This window comes from Gobius niger (assembly GCF_951799975.1).
Source record: "Gobius niger genome assembly, chromosome: 7".
NCBI lineage: Eukaryota > Metazoa > Chordata > Actinopteri > Gobiiformes > Gobiidae > Gobius > Gobius niger.
The window spans coordinates 29,411,402-29,435,324 of NC_136858.1; the positions used below are offsets into that span (position 1 = coordinate 29,411,402).

General features: G+C 41.6%; 1 protein-coding gene across 5 annotated transcripts in view; it reads left to right on the forward strand.

Moving 5' to 3' along the window:
- Window positions 1-4,321: 4,321 nt before the first annotated feature.
- Window positions 4,322-23,923, forward strand: part of srfb (serum response factor b) — a 34,767-nt gene continuing 15,165 nt past the window's right edge. For 3 of the 5 annotated variants that reach the window (XM_079559772.1, XM_079559773.1, XM_079559774.1), the window contains exons 1-2: window positions 4,322-5,224; window positions 14,459-14,725. In XM_079559772.1, the coding sequence (XP_079415898.1) occupies window positions 4,601-5,224; window positions 14,459-14,725 (891 nt within the window). In that variant the 5' untranslated portion in view covers window positions 4,322-4,600. The remainder of the gene's footprint in view (window positions 5,225-14,458; window positions 14,726-23,923) is intronic. The other 2 variants (XM_079559770.1, XM_079559771.1) reach the window with 1 other exon arrangement.

A 23,923-nucleotide genomic window follows, 5' to 3' on the forward strand; every position in this document is an offset into this window, starting at 1 on the left:
GGTGCTCAACCAAGACAAAAGGGCACAACCTCCCCCGCCCCCCCAAAAAAAGACAAAAAAGTGATTTTTCTGTAATTAGTGACACTAACAGACCATTGATTAACACAGCAACATAAAATGTCCAATGTGGACCTAATAGTAAACTACAAAGACTTGTAGGACTGCACTTAAAGGCACACTGCATAACATGTTGGACTATATTGTTGTGGCAAAACAAAGCATGCTCCCAATGACCAGCTCGAACACAGAAAGTGCTGTTACTGCAGTGTGTAAGAAAAGAATGGATTTGGATGTGAAACTAACCTGTTTAAATCTCAAATTCTACTGCCTTTGGTCACATCTCCATGGAGACGAGCTGGAGACGAACCCACACCCAGTAAAGTTTACAGCCATATCTTAGGCGGGGTGAGCCTCATAGATGTTTGTTTGTACAATTCTGAGGTATTTTTCAATGATGAAAATAATGGTGATAAAATAAATGCTTGTATTTCAGTTTTTTTTATTGGGTAAAATTCTACACGGTGTGGCTTTAAGTTAGCACAAATAAATGATGCAAAGGTGCTAAAGCCTACACTTAAAACATCTGCTTTGTCAATATCATGACATGGATGTTTTTGACCATGTCAAAAATATCTTAAATAACAATAATCCTGGACTGTTCATGTTCCTGTGCTCCTCACACAGAGGCACAGTGTCCAGAACCAGGCACCTCCTCACCTTCTCTCTCCTCCTCTCTCCTCTGTCTCCTCCTCACCTCCTCACCTTCTCTCCCTTCTCTCCCCTCTGTCTCCTCAGCTCACTCTGCTCTGACCCTGGTCTACGCTCAGCCCTGACTTAGTCTGAATAATACAGCTCATTTTCAGAACTTTTTATAGCGCGACAAAACAGAACCGCTAAAGTGAGTGACTTCTTACCGCGGACTTTATCCAGACGGTCTCGCCCTGACGGCCCTCTCGTTTCCTTTCCCCTTAATAATCCAGTCATGTCGCGCTGGCTCGTTCATAAAGTTATTGAATCTACTCAGTTTACTTTACTCCCGCGTCTCACAGAGATGGGCTGTACCATCTTCTCAAACCGGGGGAAACACGGGAACAGCACAGCTGCTCTTTATTGATCAGGAGCGTCAGCGCCGCCGCAGCTCAGAGGCAGAGGAGGAATGAAGCGCGATTTGAAGTTGTTGAACATTAAAACTGTATTTTCAGCACATGTTGCCTTAATAGGGCAAATATCTAAGAACAATACAATAAATAATACATAATATTGGGGAGAGAAAAAAACTGGTCTTGAGAAGGGCACTTAAAGGGCACAGGGCAAAGGGGCAGGTGCTTGAGCACCACCTGGGCTCTACCTGTGCACGTCCCTGTGATCAGCCTTACTCCTTTACTGTGAAAAAATTGTCCGACCACCTCCAAGAAAACTTGCCTATACTATGACATGCTCATGTACTTGCTCCAAATCTTATCCCGTCTCGTCCTGATTAAAGAACATAAACAATTTAAGATCGCTCTCCCGTCCCAACTGTTCCTCAATGTGTCTGTTTGGTCTCCCTTCTTATTCCTGGACTTATTAAATCTATGTTAAATAAAGAAGAAAAAGAGCTTAACTTACTTTACAGTGCATTGCAGTATTACAGATGATAGGAGGTAAGTTAATTGTAGACTGAGATTTCATAGTTCTGCCACTAGATGGTGCAATAGTTTCACTTGTCTGGAAAATGCAGAAGTTCTTCTCAGTTGGACGTTTCAGTATGTATTTCTGAACACAATACACATTTTCATGGTTATTTCTTTTCAAACAAAGAGCGCACAGACAACGTTATCAAAACAGAGTAAATGCCACAACAGCTATTTTCACATTTTAGCATCTGCATTCCCCTCTAAAACAAGCTTTACTCAAATTCATCAGTTACAGTGACTCAACAATCTCGTATAAGATCTGGCTACATGATACAACGGCCAGTGTTTATTTTAGTGTGCAAGCCTGGTGTGCCAAAATCGTCAGACTTGTTTTGCCTTGCCCTGTCTAGTGAAAGTTATGAATAAAATGTTCTAATGCCACACAGGCTACTGTAGAGCATGAAACATAATAGCATAAACACCAGTGCTATAATTAGTTTTGTTAGTTTCAATCTGGCTAAAGTGCATTAATTTAACATTTCTACATGTGTTGGCAGTTTCTGAGAAAAGAAGAAGAAGAAAAAAGGTTGCACATTTCTGGTTATGTCATGACAGGTATGCAGATGGATTGCATTGGATATAACGTTAGATCATTGTGTTCACACAGTTCAATCAGAACACTTTGAAACATATCGAAGTGGCAGGTTGAAATCACTGTGAAAAATGTGCATTGTTTAACTTCATGGGCCTGTGCTGAATCCATTTTGAGTAGCGTATAGATCTATGCATGTACCATATGTTTTTTGGAGCTAACATAGGTAGTGCAGATGCCTAGTTTGACTATAACTATATAAAATGTATCCCTGAATCCTGTTGTGTGGCCCTTCTTAATAGAGCCTCATTTTGTCAATCCTATGCACATGCAAGACTGTTCACAACACAGCCTTTTTGTGCTGAATTTGTCATCCTGTGAGATTTGTCATTATTGGCTGTTTTGATTGAATACTCTCTGAGTCATGCTCAGATGTCCTCGTATAGAGAAACTTGAAGGTCGAGAAACAAAGCTTAGTAGGCTTTCAAAAACAAATGATGAGTTTGTTTTTTTATGAGGCTCATGCTAATGTATTTGCTTCAGCCTTTTTGTATTCCCTCTGTTACCCGTGTATTCTGACCTTTCAGCTCCGAGCTCCGAGGAGAGTGTGTCTTTGCTCTGTGTTTATCAAACTTTTCACAAACCATCTAAAAACATTTGGCATTCAATAGCCACCAGATCTGAACCAGTTCCTAAAAAGACCACTGGGTTTACACACTTAGGCTACTGTATATACCTCATACATGATTTGGCTTTCCAGGTACCTCCAGAACTAAACCAAGACGAAATCAGGTTTTAAATGGGACTAAAACTGGACTAAAAGCTTAAAGTGGTAGTCTGGAAGTCTAAATGTTGTGTATAAAATGTGCAGAATCGACCACATGGTCTTGCATTTTGATGAAAAGGAAGTAATAACATTATTTTTTGAAAACGTCCCTCCTTCCCGGATCTCATAACTAATCAGAGTCTTGTCTCCTCCCGCGTTGACCAATGAGATAAGCTTTTCCTGTGAACCAGCCTGTCAGGTCCAATCAGGAGGGAGGGGGAGGAGCTTGATAGTTTGCAAAATGACTTTACAAAAGTAAGCAAAGAAGGGCTTTCTGGTTAAAGAGGGGAGGAATTTAATAGTTTACTTTCAAATTTCACTCTATCTCTCCACACTTATTTAAATTTACAGACTATCACTTAAAACAAAAGCTCAATTATAAACATTATACTGAATTTGTAAAACATTTAGACTTACACACTATCACTTTAATAAAGTGTTAAGCAATAAACCCATGGAAGACAACCCAATGCATTAGTAAAAACATTAATTCATTGCATGTAATCAAAAAGAATAAACTCTAAACAAGAAGAACTAGTCTCTTGAGAGTACTACCAGAGGAATAGGCTTACATAACAAACCACACTTTGAGAACCTCAACCACAGCCACAGTACTAAAATAGTTCTATAAATAGTTCTCATGGGCCACTCAAAGATGGACCAAAGTATGAATAAAATTGCCAAAGGACAGATGGTAGAGGACCACATGTTTGAGATCACTGCTATTAAGTTATTATGTTGTCTAACCAGCATGTTGCATTGATCTTCTCGAATCCCCCACCTATAAGCTCTTAAATTGCACTACTTCACCCCTAAACTATGTGCTGTATGGTCTGCAGTTCAGCGCTACAGCAGAAAAACTTATGCTCTCCTTGTCCCTCGGCTTGCTTTACTTGACTGTGACGTTTTGACGGTAGCGCAACCATTTTGGTATTCCTACAAGTGCCTCCCCCTGACCAACCAGGGCGCTCCTCGGATCATCCCCGGCCAATCCGCGCGCGCCGTTGTGACTCACCAAATAAGGAGCGACAGCGCCATATAAGGAAACGTTGTAGCTCTTTATAAGGAGAAAAGTAGATCCGGGCTGTGTCTATCCCTCCGCCGTCGTAACCGTTGACCGCGATTAAAGTACATTTTGAGCCCGTTTATCGACAAATGCATGTAAAATACGGCACAGATATCGATTCGAGATTTATTTAGGCTGGCGCTGCTTGTTTAAAGGGGAGATTTGAAGGGGAAACGGGGACTACACGACGAAGCGGAAGCGCAAGGGGAGCGTTGTTCGCGTTTTCCTTTTTGAGAAAGTGCTCGGAGTTTTGGCGATAGAGGAGGAGGGTGAACCAAACTGAGCAGCGTGCAAGGGTCCTGGGGGCAGCATCACTTTCCCAACTTTGTCGGTGATTTCCTGAAGTCTCCAGCCCACCAACCGGTCTGCTTTGTTTACATTTTGTAGGCCAGGCGTGTACGCTACCTACCGAGCAACGGACATTAACGGCATAGCAGCGTGGTGCACTAGCTTGTTCAGGGGGCTGGTGGTGTTCGGGACAGTCGGTGCGCTCGTGTAGGATGTTACCCAGTCAAGTTGGGTCGGCACCGGCTGGGAACGGGTCCGTATCTGGTAGAGGGGGCACTGTGGGACACGGGTCTGGGGTGATCGGAAGCGGCGTTCGTCCCGTTTTGGTCCGAGGGCACGCTTCTACTTACGAGGGGGGCAGAGACGCAGTGGTAGGAATGCTAGGGGCTAACGGTCCGAGAGGCGCGAGACCACCACCTGGGAACGGGACCGGGGTGACACAGCTGCAGTCGGCGGTGGTGCAGCAGGCCAGCGTGGTGGGGTTGAGCGCCGCCGCCGGAGGAGTGGTCCCGGTCAGGTTTGACCACGACAGAGACCCTCTTTGCAGCGGCTCGGACAACGACTCTGACTCCGTGGACGACGAGGACCAGATGGGTTCACTCGGGGACAGTAGGAGAGGGGTCAAGCGGGAAAGGGGCGACATGGAGACGGTCGTGGTGGGGCAAGAGGTCGGGGGAGTGCCACCCGGAGCTTTCGGGCTGGTCACCGGCGGAGTCGCAGGGGCAAAGCCTGGGAAAAAGACACGTGGACGGGTAAAGATTAAGATGGAGTTTATTGACAACAAGCTGCGGAGATACACCACCTTCAGCAAGAGGAAGACGGGCATTATGAAAAAGGTGGGTTGAGAAAAAAGTTTGAAGTTAAGCCACAGATGAAAACAACTCATTTGGGCTACTGTCATTTGCTTTTATCTGCACCCAGTATAAATAGTAGGTAGCTTTACACTCACATGTGCTGTCTTAACACCAGTCAGGGGAAGTTAAGTTATAATTCGATAGCTACAACTTACTATTCAAAGTCTATTTGCTTGACTCTGTCATGTTTAAAGGCTGGCTTCTTCTGCTGATGTAGCCTAGTCAGCCAGAATAGACTCTCTTCCTATTCTTTACAAAGACTTCATCTAAAAAGCAGGAATGGATAAATGGCCAGGCTCCTGCTAATAACCTGTTTACTATGTCACATTTGTTGGATCTCCTTAGGTTGTTAGTTTGCAAAACACATCGACATCAACATCAACATCAACTTCATGTCTATTGGGGCTGAAACAACGAATCGATTAATCGACAACTAATCGATTACTAAAATAGTTGTCAACTATTTCAGTAATCGATTAATCGTTTGCTAGTGAACACAGACTAAAATAGAGAAAAAAATGACATGACAATTATGTATTTTGGATGAAAACCTACTTTATTTTTAAAGTGAGGGTCTGCAGTGTTTTGTACATTGTAAATTTCATAAATACCTGTCTTTGCCTCGTCCAATCAGAAAGCAGAACTAGCACAAAGAGCCTCCTACAAATGTTTACTTTAAGTTTACTCCATCAACATGTCCTCAAGCCGCGCCACTTTAGCTTTATGTGGTCAAAAAAATTTAAAAATACAATTCCCATGCACCTTTCACAGCCAAGCGATTAATCGATTAATCGTGAAAATAATCGGTAGATAAATCGATGATCAAAATAATCGATAGCTGCAGCCCTAATGTCTATAGCTCTGTACTTTTCTTATGACAAACCTGTATTGTGTTTACCAAGTCTTGTTTGTCTATAGGGGTAGTTGCAGGAGAAACACTACAGAGGAGGGGATATTTGTATACCCTCCAGCCCTGTAGACGATTGCATAATTGCGTATTACGTAAAAAAAAAAGCATTTCTAATTAAAGATATTTCATCTGCATCTAATTAACTTGACCCCACTTAACATCACATCACAACAGCAGGATAAATTTAATTAATGTCACCGCTACGGGCTCCGAAAGGTTCACCAATCTCCATGCACTTGTTCAGATCTTCCCAGCCGCAAAAGCTTTCACTGCGATGTTACTACTTACTTTCCAAACAGGGAGAAATGTTTAGATTTAGCCCCGCGAGGTCAACAAAATGCTTTTTAACAGCCTGCATTTCATCGCCTGTTTAGCTGCCAGTCCCTTTTATTTACTCTCCTTTTGAAAGAAAACTTTGCATGTTGTTTATAAGTTAATCTTGATCCATGTCTTGCTTCATATGTGCCAGCTGTGTCTCGGGGAAGTGGTGGTTTGTCATACATACATTGCTTCCTAGAATTAAGCCCGGGAAAGCCCCTCTTTATTTATCCAGTGTAATTATAGTTGCAAACACAGTGTGATGTCATATGGGTTGGTAGTTTTCATGCAAATGAAGGAGGATCTGACCAGAAAACTTTGTACGTGTAGTCGCAGTGTTGTAATTGTCGTTGATGTTCCCCATGTTCAGTTGGATTTGTAAGTTATTTCTGAATGCTGAAGTGTCGGACACGGATTGACTTTATTTTCGCCATACAGACATTTTTATTAGGCATTTGGTTTATCGTTTGACGTCACTATCCGTAATGGGGCCTTATTACAGAGCTGCTTTTGCTACCAATTACTCGCTGGGGATCAGTCTGCCCTACACGATGCTGATTCCCACCCTTTTTCCCTCGATGACCCATATTTTACCAGTGGATACATCAGCAACCCAAACATCCATCTTTTGTATTTTTAGGAAAAGATGGAGTCATTTAATTTGACTCAGGGCTTCACATTGTCCCTTAATAACTTCACTAGAGACGAACAGTTAGCGAGACACCTGATCGGCAGTAACGGAGCTCAAACAAAACCCGTCTGGCCCGAGCACTGGGATGTCAGAGCATTTATGACTGGCAATGGACCAGAAATAGGCTTGAGCAGATGACAACGTTTATTTTTGAATGTGCCCACCCCCCAAGAATCTCACACAGCCACTCTCTCGCTATAGCCAAGACCGCATCCAGCAAGGACGCTCATTCATGCAAGTGAAATTCAATGCAGTAGATAAGGAGAGGAGAAGAGGAGCTGTGCTGTACCAAATGTCTCTGAGAGGAGTTTGCATGTCATCTCTGTACAGCTATAGAGACTGAATGTGATAGAGAGCTGTGTCATAGTTTGCACTTGTGACTAACAGGCCATGGTTTACCAGGGCAGCCTCATTTCCAGTCGCTTGTAGTCGACAGGCTGTTGTAGTTTCTCTGGTTCGGATTCGACCTGCACAATATACACACAGTACATTGCTGAATTATCGTTATCGCAGTATGAGGTGACACAATCCACATCGTAAGAAACCTCTGTGTATTGCAAAATAACAGAGATCTTCCATCTGATTGAGGTTTACACACTTTTTGCAAACACAGATTAAAAATACTAAAACAAAAATGCATGGTAGTTTAAAAATGTGCAAAGGTTCAGTTTCAGTCATGATGTTTTCTTAAATTTGTTCTATTTTAACCTTATTTTAGTCCTGATTTAGTATTTTTAAAACCTAGAGAGCAAAGAGTCACTCTTGACATTGTAAACTCATTAACATTTGAGATAAAACTGAGATATGAACAGCTAATACAAGAAACATTTTAAAATATTTTTGTTTAAGGCTCGGAAGACTCCCATTCAGACAAGAAAATTACTGCAAACTGTGAAGGAAAGTGTTCTTGAAATGTAGATTTTGTATTTGTGACCAATCAATGCTAATTCTGCAGCACTGGAAATGCTGCACATTAAGGCAGCCTCGCTTCTGTCAGTCTGCCTCAGGGCAGTCGTTTCTACAACAGTAGCTTACTGCCACAAAGTGCAGAGTATAGCAGTTTATTATAATTATTAGCCCTCTTCTAATTCCACGTGTGACTTGACCACTTCATTTGTCCACACACTATGGTCTGAAATCCTCTTGATTACCACACGTGAGTCCTGGTATTGTAATTTACTCAAAATTTCAACACAGTCAGTTGCTCTTGTGTGGATGATGAAACGACAAACTTCCCTTTCTCCCCGCGCTGTGTCCTTGTGTGCGAGAGCCGCTCTGCTCCGAGGCGTGGACCATGTGGTGGAGCCTGTAGGTGCCAACAGCTGATCAAACCCCAGGGGTAGATCACACACAGAGAGTCTGTGGCAGCGGCTGCTTTAACGGACTTTACTGTACTATGTGCTGCCGCTGAAGCTCTGCAGGACTGCTGGACAATTGGTCAGCGGAGCTTGGTATGAGCAGCTGCTGTAAACATTGGGTTTTCTTTTTATTGCCACATCAAAGGTAGGAGTAATGACCTTTTATCAAGTGCCACTGTGCCAGCAAGTTAATGTGTGGAAATGTAATGTAGTATTTGAGTAGTGATGGTCTTGCTCAATGCACATTGTGCAGTAAAAAGTTGCTCTGTGGCTGTAGCTGCTGCGACCTTCATTTGTGACTTTGTGAAATAGTAGGTAATAATAAAATAGATGGGTAATACTGTAGCTCGATGTATTGACACCTCCTCAGTTTAAAGAGGAGCTCACACCTCAACTCTTGTTTTCAGAAGCTGCAGGTGTTTGATGCATCAACCTCTCATAATACTGCAGATTATCACAACGCTGTACCAGATTGTTTTCTCGTCATAGACTCAATTTGTTTTGTCCTTGAGTATATTGTAAAAGCATTCAAAGTCGTTTCAAAGTTTCAAGTTTCAAAGTATCAAATGTAAACTTGCATTACATTTACATAAGCCCTAAGCACGGCACGGTGGCGCAGTGGTTAGAGCTCGTCCCGGGATCGATTCCCACCTTGACGGGGCCTTTCTGTGTGGTGTGTGCATGTTCTCTTCATATCAGCGTAGGTTTCCTCCGGGTACTCCAGTTTCCCCTACCATTAAAAACATGTACAATAGGTCAGGATGATGTGTGTAACACGTGAATGGTGGTGGCGCAGATACGTGCTGTCCAGTTTCTTTCCTTTTCCTCCCCTTTACATCACATTACACTGCATTGCTTATATTCATCCCTGTGAAGAAATAAGAGTTGAAAATACGTTAATGTTTGGAATGAGTTTGAACTACAACCTACACTTTGTGCTTTGGTACATAAAAAAGTGTTTTACTAGTTTACAAACAACGAAAAAGGTCACTGTCTAGATAAAATTTCACAATCTGTCATACCTATATTACATTTTTCTTCTATATATTTCAACACACCACTTTTGTCCGTAGCACGTAATAAAGGACACCAGGATCTTCTATTTCCCCCTCCAGATATTTACTTTGAAGTTAACAACCAAATGGCTTTCACATTTGAGAAACTTGACCTCAATCTGATTGTAATATCAGTGCAGTGTGAGCTGCCAGTAAACAGTGGCATGCATTTGATCACATCTTGTCTGATTTGGCCCGGCTTTCACGACTGATCTTCTCTGTAAACCAGGACCCTCAGAACAGCTCGGTGTGTCGAGTAATATTTCTGTGTTGTCAGCTTTAAGCCAGAACAATTAGTAGAAGGAGGAAACCCGCCCCGACATGGAGAGAACGTACAAACCCCAAACAGAAAAGGTCACACAGAGTCCAAGAACCATTCCGTTGTCTCTTTCTTGAATATTTCAGCCCAACCCGAAACAGCCTGGTGCCATACCTGAGTTACACGACGATCTCACTGCGTAGAGTCTGCAATCCATCCACAGTCTGTTCCACGTTTTGCACCTACGAGAAAACTCTGTGGTTTTGAGCTGTCCGTAAACGGTGACATGAGCAGATATCTGGCCACATCTCATCTGATAACCCCACTTTTCACTGCTCAGCTCGAGTGCAGATAAACCGTAACCTTATGACTTGGATTGCTGCTGTTTTGCAATCTTGCCATGTTGCGGCAGAGCATACAAAGTTTATTACTGCAGCCTGGCATTGCAGTTGTTTTCTAAAGACAAAGTAATTTTTCAGTTTTCTTTTCTATACAAACACGGCGCATTATTGCAGCACCGTAGTTTTGGACTTGGAGTGAATTGCCTTCGCTCTGCACTGGTGTAATTTTTCTTTTTTTTTTTTATGTCTCTCAGACTGTTGTCCTGGAAACTGAGGTGTCTTTATGTAGGCTCTTGGCAACATGAACACTATTTGACACGCTGTGGCAATGGAGCGCTGTTGAAAACGTTGCCTACACAGTTGTCAGCCGTCACCGAAATTGACAGGTGGGTGGAGTGGGACGATCCATAGTAGATTATTGGGCTCAAACCGGTTGCTGCAGGAGACGAGTTTAATTTTTGAACGATGGAGCAAGAGACAGGCTGAGGCTTTCTGTCTCTCCTCTGAGCTGCTGTTCTCCTGGTATTGTCTATATATGTTCAGCTGTAGTGCCAACTTCATTAGACCGGAGCTGGCCACAAGGGCAAATGAACTCGAGAGGCTTTCTTTCAATTTGTTCTTTCATAACGATCAATAATGGGTCAGCTCAGCAACAGTGACTTTCTGGTGAAGTGTGGTCCAGGGCTGGTGGATATGGCAAAAAAAGTAATCACCCTTTTTACTTGCATGAAGTTCAAGCTTAAACATGAACTTGATGAGAAAAGGTTTACACTGCAATATCACAAACACACTTTTTCCATTGTATTCCTTCAAAGTCCAAACTCCAAATCACATGTTTCTGCCTCGGGAGTGGCTCTGGACATGTTGATTAGAAGTGTCAAAGTGTTAATTAAGATCTAGAATAGATTTTACCACAATTTTTCATTGCATTCGTAGTCCTGAAAAGAAACTGGTTCAAACCTCATCTGAGACTGCCGTTGTGTCTCACACTATATCCACATGACTTTCCATCTGGGAGGATTGTTGGAGCAGAAAGGGCATTTAAGGTAAAAGACTGAGAAGGCAGTTTTTTGAAACCACCAAATAGGGCAGGGCGATAGGGCCTAAAATCTATATCATGATATAAAGAGAAGTATCATGATAACGATATATTTGACGATATAATTGACAATGGACAAATTACTTCAAAATCCCAGCCTTATGCCTATTGGGAATATTATTTAATGATAATTTATTCATTTTTCTTTTAACGGCATAATAATTTCTACTAATATGATCTACTCAAGCAGTTTACATCCTTCATTTCATTTTACCTTTTAAGCCCCTGTCCCCGTGTTCTACAGTCAGTGTTTATGCTGCTCTGATGGAGCTGAGCGTAGCATAAATTATATTGTGTCCACAATGATATATAAAAATTGCAACGATATGAAAACATATCGCAATTAGGGCTGCAACTAGCGATTATTTTGGTAATCGATTAATCTACTGATTATTTTTTACGATTAATCGTTTAATCATTTGGCTATGGAAGGTGTATGAAAATGTAGCTTTTTGTGGAAAAACCTTTGAACAAGTAAAAGTGATGCCACTTGAGCTGTTTTTGATGGCGTAAACTTAAAGTGAATGTTGTTAGAGGCTCTTGGTGCTAATTCTGCTTCTGATTGGTTGAGACACAGACGGATGTTTATGTCAATGACAATGTATAAAACACTACAGACCTTAACTTGAAAAACAAAGTGGTTTTTCATCAAAAATACAAAATTGTCATGTACGTTTTGCTTTATTTGAGACTGTTTAGCAGAAAACGATTAATCAATTACTAAAATGGTTGTCAATTTCAATAATCGATTAGTTGTTTCAGCCCTAATCGCAATAACGATATGCAATACAATATGGCCCACCCCTACCACCAAACCCAATGGTCCACCAGGACACATGAACAAGCTTAGTTCAGACAAACTTTCAATGATTGAATGAGAAACACTATTCTCTAAAATACAATTACAACTACTTTGAGCTAGGACTGGGCAATACGTTTTTCCTGTTAACCTCGTTTCTATTGTACTTCTGCAAACTCCAAACCAGGTGCTGTTACTGTCACAGAATTGGCAGCAGACCTGACGGTTAAAACGCCCCATGATAATTGAGTCTGGCCGAAGTTGAGATTGCAGTTTTGATTAAATTTCGATTTATGGCCCAGCCCTACCCTCAGCTTCAATTTAGTGTAACAAAAGAGACCGAAATGCACTTAATTTCTGCATGTATCAGGAGCAATATTACAAAATATAAAACATGCTTCTATGGCTAATATAATGTATTATTAGTATAGCAATGTTATACCCCAACAAAAAGCCAAAGCTCTTTACAACAGGAATTTTTCCACCCATTCCTCACACGCAGGTAGGAAGAGGCAGGTGTCTTGTCCATGGGCACAACGGTAGCATATCATTAATTTGTCCTTCTTACCCTCTGCCTGCCCTCCCCACATCCAAACACCTTTAACTCGCTGTTTATGGTCGTCACCTCTGAGATGATAACAATGGACTTTAAATGAGGTGAACATAAAACGACCACCATCTGCCTCCCGCTCCATAACGTGGAATAATATCTTAAATAAAATTCTAGCACCTTTTGCAGGTCTGCGTGGGCAACTTGTTTAGTGTGAAAACTGCAGTTTGAATCGACCCCCTGCCGACTGCAATCACACATGAATATTTATAAGAAAACAAAATGGTGGAGTCGGTGCTTCTCTGTCTTGAACTATTGCCAAGCGCTCTACTGTTTGGTCCTCCCTGTGTAGCAACAACCGCGGGCTAATCAGAGGAGATGGACTGCTAATTGTACACTTCATCACGCGTTAGCCGCATTAGCGCTAAAGTAGAGGCTACAGACGGCGATTCCCGGTATAGGCACATAGGCGGCGGTAGAAATCTTGACGTAATCGCGAAGTTTGAAGTGTTCAGGTGAAGTGCGGGTTAGCGGGGAGCCAGCGGAGCTAGTTTGTGGTCATTATCCCTTTTCTATTGCCATTCCATCTCGCACAAAGGAGCAATTACATAGCCCCTTTGAATAGGCATTACTGATACGGCGGGTTAGAAATGGCTCATAAAGAAAGACAGCGTTGAGAAAGAGGCGAGATAGCACAATGTTTATAACTGGCCTTTAATGTTGATTTGCATTTTCCTCTGTGCCCATTGGACCAGCTGCACGGACCTAGTTTTTACTGCTTGCTCTGAGGTGATGCGAACACGGCAGAGCGACGTCCGCGCTGCCAGAACCGTCCTCCACACAACCTGATGAGTCATTTATTTGAGTTGCGAAGTGTTCTGTAGAGTTCACTATGAGAGCGGAGAGTGTAGAGACTGTCTGATGATTAGTTAAACTCAGGTCTCCGTGGTGTAGTGTAAAGTGTGAGTGCTAGAGATGGAGCAGTCCTGCGTGTTCAGTAGGGCTGCACGACTAATTGCAACTGAATTGAATTTGCAATCTCGATGGTTGCTGTCGGCATATCGCAAAGTCTGCAGCTATATAGGAAGCGGCATATCCTTTGTAAGCAACATACCGTAAATTCAGGATTTCAGAATTTTAGAAAAGCACTTCTGTCAAACTGTATGAGCATGAGGGTGTGCTGATCCTTTGTTCTATCCATGATATGTTCCCTGGCTGCAATACAAATGCAAATAATTTATTTGATTAAATCCCAACAAGTTCTGGAGGAAAATGTGACACCATCTGTGAAATGAAAATGAAAATGGCTTCTCTCAAGGATTAAAGATTCTAAACACCTGAAAAGCTGAATCAGTCTGAAGGTTTTCCCGTGGTCTTCACAGTCTGACTTGAACATCATTGATAATCTGTGGATGGACTTCTAATAGTTCTGGAAGACGTTTGAATGAAAGAATGGGCAAAAAAATCCTTCAAACTAGACTTGAAACAAGGTGGTGACTTTTGCTCTGGCCTATTTTTTTGTTTCTTTCATTTAATTTTTTTTTTTAAAAGATTAAAATATATGTATTATATTCTTTTTAGACGTTATGGGAATGTCTTTTCTGTAACTTTATGCCTTTTGAATAGAAAGTTCGACCCGGCTGCCTAAACCTTCACATCACACTGTATGCTTGCTTTTTTTTTAGCCCATTCTCTCGTCCTGGATGTTCTCCTTGTATCTCACATTCCCACTTAACTGAGATTAGTTCAAGATAGTAGTGATAATCCATACCCATATATAGTCATCCTCTGTGCATCCTTTCTGACTGTTTCCCCCCCTTTTTTTTTCTCTCCCAGGCCTATGAACTGTCAACCCTGACGGGAACTCAGGTGCTGCTGCTTGTGGCCAGTGAAACGGGCCACGTGTACACGTTCGCTACTCGTAAACTGCAGCCCATGATCACCAGTGAGACGGGGAAAGCCCTCATCCAAACGTGTCTGAACTCTCCGGACTCACCCCCACGGTCGGACCCCTCCACGGACCAGAGGATGAGCGCCACGGGCTTCGAGGAGACGGACCTGACCTACCAGGTGTCGGAGGCCGAGGGCTTAGGGGAGACCAAGGTAAAAAAACACTTACAGACGGTTATCGAAGGTGTTTCAAAGTTTCAGAACACATCATGCATTCAGCAAATTGTTAGCGCTGGGACTCCCCAATGCTGAGAAAGGAACCGAATCTCAGAAATTGGCAAAAAGTCAAGATAGACATTTTGAGACTTATTTTGCTCAAACCTGTTGACCTGCATCTGTGCTCCACCCTACCACTGAGCCACCTGGCATCTGTATAATTGTCCTTGTTAGTCTGTGCTAGTGACTCTGGCTAATGCACAGATCACAATGCTCTGCGTAGTAAACATTAATCAATAAACTATGATTCACCTCATCTTCCTACTTTATGACAATGAAGAGATCAGCTGGATCAACGCTCCTCTGTGTAGAAGACTAGGATATTTTCATTCACTTCAATCAAATTGTACAAAGGCCTCAGTTGAAATCTCTGTACACCCAGACCCCAGATGCGCTCCTCAGCCCCATATTACAGATTAGATAAACCCCTCATCTTTCATTTCATAAGATCGCTGCAGCTGGGTCGCTGCGACATGGGGGAGAACAGTGCGTTTGACTCCAGAGCTCATGTCTGCAGCTCTGAGCGGCGGAGGTGCTCGAGCGAGACCTCTTTTTGTGTGACTCAGTGTCTCGTCTCCAATGGAAACATGACTTCAGTCGAGGATTGGAAACATGAAAATACAAAGCGCTGCTCAGTTTTGCTCACTGCGGGTCTACTCTAGTGTGAATTCTCTCTGAAAAAGTGTGAGACGGCACGAGGTTAAACACCATAAATCAAATACTACATGAGAGGCTGTGGAAAAAGATCTTAAAATACACTGTAAACCAAGATTTGATCTGATGTTTTGCTCTTTGAATTGCCCATGATGCTTAGTTTGTGGCGTGTTCCAATGAGAGATGCTCTGATTGGCTGATGAATAATGACAGTCAAGGGGATAACTAGGGCTGTGCAATTAATCGAAATTCGATTACGATTTCGATTACAACAGTAAACGATTACAAAATTAGCATAATCGCAAAAAATCGATTTTTCTTTTTTTTTTTTGCTATTTTTTTTTTTTTTTTACTTTTTATTTTATTTTATTTTTTAACTTTTTTTTTTTTTTGCAAAGCAGACTTGCGTTATTTCAGGCCGCTGGGATTATTTTCCCTTCGCTTTTCACGTGCCATGGCTCATGCTTTTGTCTGACATAAAAACAAACAGCGCTGTGTGATGATGTCATCAGGCTGCACTGCTTAGTTTACTTGTGCAGGTGTGAGGGCTGGCCAGCAGGGGGCAGGTGTGAAACAGGGACCTCTCTTTAATCAAGGCATACTTGAAATCATTTGTACTTTTATGACAGTCCAGAAAACATAAAGTGTAGTGTAGTGTTTTGATTAATAAATAAATAGAATAAAGATAGACTTTTTTTTTAAGGCAACAAATAATCGTTTGAATAATCGTGATGTCAATATGACAAAAATAATCGTGATTATTATTTTTTCAATAATCAAGCAGCCCTATATACACAGTATTTTAATTCAGTGATGATGGATCCGTGTTGTTAAGCAGTCACATTATGACTACGTTTAGTCGAAGGCAGTTCCTGCGGATTGTGTCTCATCATGGGGGGATAAACAACTGGACTTTATTCGAATCGCAGTTGCAATAAATCAAACATGTTTGAATTTTACCGCTGATTCTGGACACTCAGAAGTGTGGGCTATTTCACTGACCCAAACGGGAATACTGTGCAGCGGCTAATATAGCAGAGCCCAATAAACACATTGTAGCTCCTCTGCTCTTATTTCCCTATCATAACAACTCCACAAACAACAAAATAACGGCCATAGCGAGAGCCACGCAGACCACGGCATAAAAGTACTTTTTACAGCCACATCTTACCTGCTAACAAACTTTTGAAGTGCTGATGTACCGAAATTGATGTAATGATTAAATGTTAATGAAGGAATTAGAATTTGACGATGTACACATTGTGCAGCCCAAGAGGGAAGCAGATAGAAACTGACAAAAGACATGGAGAGAAGTGCCCATTGTCTGGCATCTGCATAAAAAGCTAAACTTGTTTTGTTTTATTAAAGTAGCAAGTTTAACAACATTACACGTAGGGTTGCTATAATGTTCTTTAATGGGCAAAAGGCTTTAGGTAACGGCCTTTCTTTTATCAGCACTAAAGTGAGTGCAGCAGTGCAGTAAAGTCGGGTAGTGTAGCTTTAAGACAAAGTTAAGTTCAGAGAAGCACAGGGGCCTGATAAGATGCAAAGAATTAACCCGGTTCATTGAAAGGAGCCATCTCTGTGATCTTTGACCCCTGATCCAGGAAAAGCTCGTAACCGCCCCACAGATAAATCTCAGCAGGTCTGGGTTTCGTTAGGACGAGAAACACGCGCTCGGGACAGTGCTGTTTACCTTTAGATTTAAGAGAAGGTGCTGCTATTCTGGTCAAAACTCCCAGATATGAACAGGAGTCAAGCAGCAGACCACTCGGATAACAAATCTGACTGTAACAAATGTGAAGCACCTTAACCATAAACCTTTATTTTTATTTAATTTTTTTATGTGTAAATACCACAATCACAGAGCTCACATGCCGTCTTTTGAACATTTGATTTAACAGAATAGTTTGGTAAACAACAGCTTAATCTGGGAAACTGATAAAATATGTTTTTTCCTTTTTTCTGTAGCCAGTATTTTATTTGCTACTCCCCAGGCCAAACCTTCCCTGCTCCTTTGGACGAACTACCAGCTAATTACTTGTTTGACCCAAGTATCCTTGGAGGATGAAGTGTACTCAAACATCTTGGCACTGGTATAACGCAAGATCTTCTTCGGATTTCTGAGCTTCACATTTATCTGGTGTTATGAATTATACCTTTTTGTAATATCAAATTCGTTGCACAGCATTATCGCCTTCCATTTTAAAGCAAGAAGGTCTAGGGTTGGATTCCTGGGTCAGATAGGGTGTAGGTGAAGAGAAGAGAAACTGTGTCGAGTTTTCCTGTTCTCCCCAAGCCCTAAAACATGTCTGAAAATGAGATTCAGAATTTCAATGGGATTTTCCTCAAACTTTTCTATTGCACCTTCAAAATGAGAAATGTTGTGATTTGGGAATATGCATCCATAAAATAAAAGAATTAACTGATCTATTGCAAAACATTTCTTGGAAGTCCCTATTTCCCGCACGGCTTTAACATGAACTTTGTGTAGAGCTCAAATGTTTCGGCGCCCAGTTTTTCTTTTTTTTTCATCTGGCAAATTGTGGTGGAACTCCAAACAAGTTTCCCACCCATGTTCTGCTGTGCTTTTGAGATACGCCGCGTTCACAAAATACACTTGCATCTTTTTCCCCCCTGTGCTCCCTCTCGGTGGCTCCGCTCATGCCCAGTTCACACGCCGTTCCTGCAAACGCTGCTTTAAGCCCCATGAGCCCCTGACTTGGGTTTGCAGACTGAAAGCGATAAGTTCATCACAGACACGCTCTCCTCTGTTTCGCTTTAATCACGCCTCTATATCCACGTCTGTGCACTGTTTACCAGGCTCACGGACTCCCCTTTGAAGACGCGCTCGCTGCAGCTTTCACGAGGCACCAACTTAACGCGTACCACACTCCCCCGTCAAGGATGGGAGCTCAACCTGCACGTTAAGCCACTCTTCTGCCTGCTTTGCTCATTGATAAAATTTTGATTCGGCCGCCGTTGCCATATATGGTATTGTTTCCCTGGCTGCTCGCTTGGCTGAGGCCCCTTACATTCCTTATAAGCTGCAGCTGTCTTTAGATTTTTTTTTCCCCCTCGCTCTCCCACTCCACTCCCCCCCCCCCCCACTCATTTGGTGATATGAGGAGGTATGGATGTAGATACAAGCGAGCGAGCGCGTATGGAAACATTTAAGCGCTACTTTACGTGCTGCTTAACGTGATGGCTTTTTTAGTCGCTGCGTGGTCTTGACATTCTGACCTCTGCCCCGCTGGTCTAGAGTGTGGGAGCCGGTCACAAAACTAGCACTAAACATGGGATGCTCTTGACTAGGCGTTCTCACTGTTAGGCAAATATCCCACAACAAGACTTGACCCACAGTCGTTCTCATCCGATGTCATTTCAGGACCCTCCTTTTATTGATTTCCCTTTGATTTTCCATTTTGCAGTTTGACGCTGTCATAGTAGATAATTAGAAAATATCATGATAGTGTTGATCATAAGGCTCACTACATAGAAATATCAAAACAATGTATCAGTCATTTTTGGCAAAAAGCTGCTAATGGTCCCACGACGGTTACCAGGTTTTGTACATAATTGCCCCAGAGACGACATGTTTTGTTCTGGCAGAGCAAATATTATATAAATGTAAGATAATTGTTTCTCGATTGCTATTCTTCTTACAGCTCTAATTGAAATTGGAAATTCAATTATTCATATGAGAACAGAATTTGTGATTTCTTATAATTCTGTATAAAACACAACTGTCATATTGTCCAAAACCACTGGGGTCTGTGAGACGAAGCATTTGTTCGTGCAGAACGTCACCGTCGAACACATCTCAGGCACAAATGTGAGAAGGGCAACGTGCGAGTTAAAAACGTTGCTCATGAATGTCGTCATACTTGTGTTTCTGTGTGATCATAGAAATCCAGTCGACACCGTTTATTTTTAATTAACCCTTTAGGTTACAGATTATTTTTTAAATACATTTTGTGACTTCTATGATTAATTTAAAAAAGTGGATTTTGTTGAGTGAGTAGAGCTCCTGATAATCCCCTGATGGAGTTCTGGAGGAAACATATTTGGAAGAAATCCTGTTGTTTTCAGCAAAATCACTGGTCACGTTTTTGCAACTTTTACACAAAATCCAGACCAAGAAATGTGCGAAATATATAAATCAAATTAGTCAAAAGTTTGTCAACACTGAAGCCGTCTGTAGCCTTAGCTTGAACCCTGATAGTAAACAGTCTTTTTGACCCCAGCAGCTCCGGTGTTTAGAAATGACAGGTGGAGAGCGCGTTATCATGAGATCTTGTACTTCTGCTCCTGACTGCAGCGTCTGGACTGTTTTCCTCCAAGAGGAGTATGTCATCCCAAACCAGTCTAAACATCTCCTGGTTTCACTGTGGGGGAGTGAAGGACATTTGTAAAAGGATGAACCAGGGCCAAGACGCAGTAAGCGAGACATGCTGCAGGGATTTAGACTTCTCACATATGAAATAAGAAATGTGACGCACAGCTTGCCGATTATACTGCAGCCAGTACCTGGAATACTGTCAATGTATTGCAATAGATTCATAATCATAATTTACAAATCATAAATGTTGAAAAGGAATATGATTTCTATTTAATGTGTAAACCTGCTGCTCAGACGAGTACAATCCCCTCAAAAGATGCATGTTTGAAAATATGAACTTCTAAATGCAAGAATGGGGCTCTTTGTAAAAAAAAAAGAAGAAAAAAAAAAGATAAAAATCCATACGAATGTAATCACAATTGCAGAGATTACAAAATACAAATCTTTCCCACAAGGTTTTTAGGCTGTGCCATATAAACGCACATTTATAAAATAAGAGGTCAAACAAAATTGATTGTTGAATATACAGATGCCGTTTTCCAGAATCCTACAAATGAGTGTTTTTACATTTGGACATGTGCGGCTATTCCAGACCTTTCAAAGTTCTTCTGAGTCCTTCATCAGACTTTCCATCGTGAGGCAGGTGTTTGAAGTTCTCTGATGAACTCGTCTTGACGCGAACTGCCGTCTTTTGTAAGAAAAGTGTCTGTTTTCTTTCTTTTGAGGTTAAGCTTTAGTGATGGCTGCGTTCTGTGGATATATTGGTCAAAATGTGAATAATATTAACGTAGGGAGTATAAATCGATGTATAAACCTCTCTGTCTTGTGAAAGTGAGCCAGAAGCAAAGTAGATCAAGGTTGAACTCAGGACTTCCCTTTATTATCAGAAATTATATTGGCCTGGAAAAATAGCAATGCGTGTTTTAGAGAGTTTAAATTGTGCTGCAGAAAATTGGGATGAACTCAAGTAAACAAAATGCCCTAAAGTGGATATATGATGCGCATTAGTGAGTTAAAAACCTGTTATTTTCATTATTGTGCAGATTAGAGTTATTTTAAGACGTCAGAATCAAATCCCACATCCCATTTGTGAAGGACTAAGATTAGCAGTTTTCTCAGTATCACAGTCTTGTTCTCACTCTCGTTTCAAGGCCGAAGTGTTACTCAGCCCTTCATTATAAAGATGAGGGAAGTTACTCACGACCAGAAAAGCTTTGGAACGTCATCAACACCGACATGACATTAGTGAAAACTTTAGTAGCTTCACTGTGGCTCCATTGTCTGCTCCGAGGACTGGACAATTTGGGAAAAATAACGTTGCTCTGTAAAGGTCTTTAAAACTACATACGTGTAATGCTTCAAGCGACTTCTCGTGTTTACTTTAAGACTGGGGACGCAAACCAAAGCAAATGCTGTCACCTCACGATCTCCAAAAAGGCTGAACATTTGAGAAGTTTCTTTATGTTTTCGATTCTTAACGGAACCAGTTCTTTGGATACCAATCACTGACTCTGATCCAACTTGTTCACTCGGCCAAAACCAAATAATTAATTTGATGTGGATCCAAATTATTACCAAAGACACAAGCTTAGTACACAAGAAGAGAATGATGATATAAGATTTAGGGCTTGCAAATAAATCAAATCAAATGATGAAAATACCACGGAATCCCTAGTCTGAATCAAGATTTATGCTCCATAACTTTACTAATGCTTTTGCAGAGCTCTTTCGAGGTGGACCGATATGGGCTCTCTCATCTCTTACCAGAATTATTTGATACAATTTGTAGACCCTACACTCCAGACATGGCATCAAACCTGTATCGTAAGGTCTAGAGCTGCACAATATATCGCGGAAAATATCGTATCGCGATATTAGCTGATGCAATATCCGTATCGCGAGAAGCCACAATATATCGCAACATCCCCATAGCCTTCATCTGACTGAGATCCACCCATGCCTTGAAGTCATGTGTAGAAGTTCAGTTTTAGTTTAACATTTACTAGCTTTATTAACCCCTTAACTCCCATCTGAACCGAGCACATTTTCTCAAGTTTGGCTTTACCCCAGTCCAAAAGCTTCTGGAAAAAAGCTGTGAAAAAGCAACAAAACTGAGACGAAAATAATGATGGAAATGTGACAAAAAAGTGAGAAAACACTGACAAAAAAGTGATGAAAAAAAGGACGAAAACATGACAAAAATATGACAAAATATGACAACAACAAAAAATACAAAAAATGTGACAAAAACGTGATAAAAATTTGACAAAAAAATCACAAAAATGTGACAAAATATTACAAAAAATTGCTAATAAATTGACAAAAAAATCACAAAAATTTGACGAAAAAATGGAAAAAAAAAGACAAAAAGGTGAGAAAAAATGACAAAAAAATGACAAAAAAGTTACAAAAATGAGTTGATTACCCAACAAAAAAATGATGGCAAAAAATCTGATAATGTGAGGAAAAAGATCCTCTCGGTTCAGGCGGGAGTTGAACCCTCTGGAAGAGGTTAAATTCTTGTTGTTTTGGTCCTGATTGGGTGTTTTTTAAGTCTTCTTTTGACACGATTTGCTGAAAAAAAACCGGAACATATCGTGTTTGGTGAAATATCGCAATAATATCGTGATTGCGATATTGCATAGCCATATCGCATATCGCAAGTCACTTCAATATCGTATCGATATCAATATCGACCCTAGTAAGGTCCAACGTGTAACCACCTCCTGATTAGGGACATCTACCCTAAGCATCTGCAGCAATATTGTCCTTTAGAAATGAGCTATTGCAGCCCGCGTAGTAGAAGGTCTACATTTCATCACCCCCCCCCCCTTTTCACACACTCCATATACTCCCATGCGCGACCCCACCCCCCCAGGACTATTTTACAGCGAGCAACTGGACAGGTCAGACTCCATTGGCTGCACCTCCTCCACTTGGGCTGCCTTGCCTTTTTTAGCAGTCCCAAATGGAGCGGCGAATTCCATGTTGCTGGCGGAGTGACAGGCCTGGAGATGGGAGCCAGCAAATGGGAGATTAGACGAGGAGCAGCCACCGCCGCCGCCACCACCACCACCACGGCGAGCGCAGCACACAATGGTCCCCGCAGCACGCACTCGCGCCGCGCGGGCCAGTTGTCACCTTCAGTTTGGCACGCTGAACTCGCCCGCCAACAGGGAACCGTTTTCTTTTTAAATCGGCCGTGTCTGGGCCGCTCTGCTACGTGTGTGTGTGATAGGGAAGGCTTTATCTTGATGTATGTCGATGTAAGGAGGGCAAGTGAGGGCTTTGGAGTTTCTGACCATATATAGAGATGATAATAATCTGGAAAGGCCACATGGTAGAAAAAAACTGGTAGAATGAAGCTAATGCTTGTGTGTGTGTGTAGTAGTTGAATAATAATCCAGTAGAATTATGTCTTCACACTTATTCAGTAACAGCACACACCTGCAATAAAGACTTCAGGAAATACTATTTGCTTTTTGGCAAAAATCCCAAACTTTAGCCTTAAACGTGTTACACTTTTCAAAATCCTCACACTCGGTGAAAGATTCTGCTATACTGTACTTGTAGCTGCCCTGGGGCTTTTCTGCACCATTGGCTTCTTCGACCATCACCAGTCACTCAAGATTTTTCAGTGAGTGGGCCTTAAGTCAAACATATATTTTTTTTGACAAATAGAATGGCATTATCACAGCAGAGTAGATTTTAAGTCCAGTAAAGTGACAGTCTACAACTAAAATAATGCATTGTTTTATTGAATCCATCTGATATTCGAACTTATTGCTGAACAAAGAGCTTCCTTCAATTACAACGCATCTTTTGTGAAATATTTGATTTTCATCTTTCTAATTTGCTGATGCTTGTTTGTTTAAAACCGGTTCAGTCGTGATGTGTGTGAATCCAGGGCAATTCAGGGCTCGAGTTGTTACCATATATAGAGCACAGTCCTTTTTGGAACTCAGCCGTAATGGAGCTTAAAAAAATGGTCTTCTTGTTTTTCGGCTTTTGCGCTTTGACAAATCAGACCTCTCCCCCTCGTCTGTGTAAATAAGATACTGTTGTCTCTCTTGGTTTGTATATATTGGGGGTTTTCAGTGGCTGCGCAGTCAATAGGATTCATAGCTCAGTCTCCACTT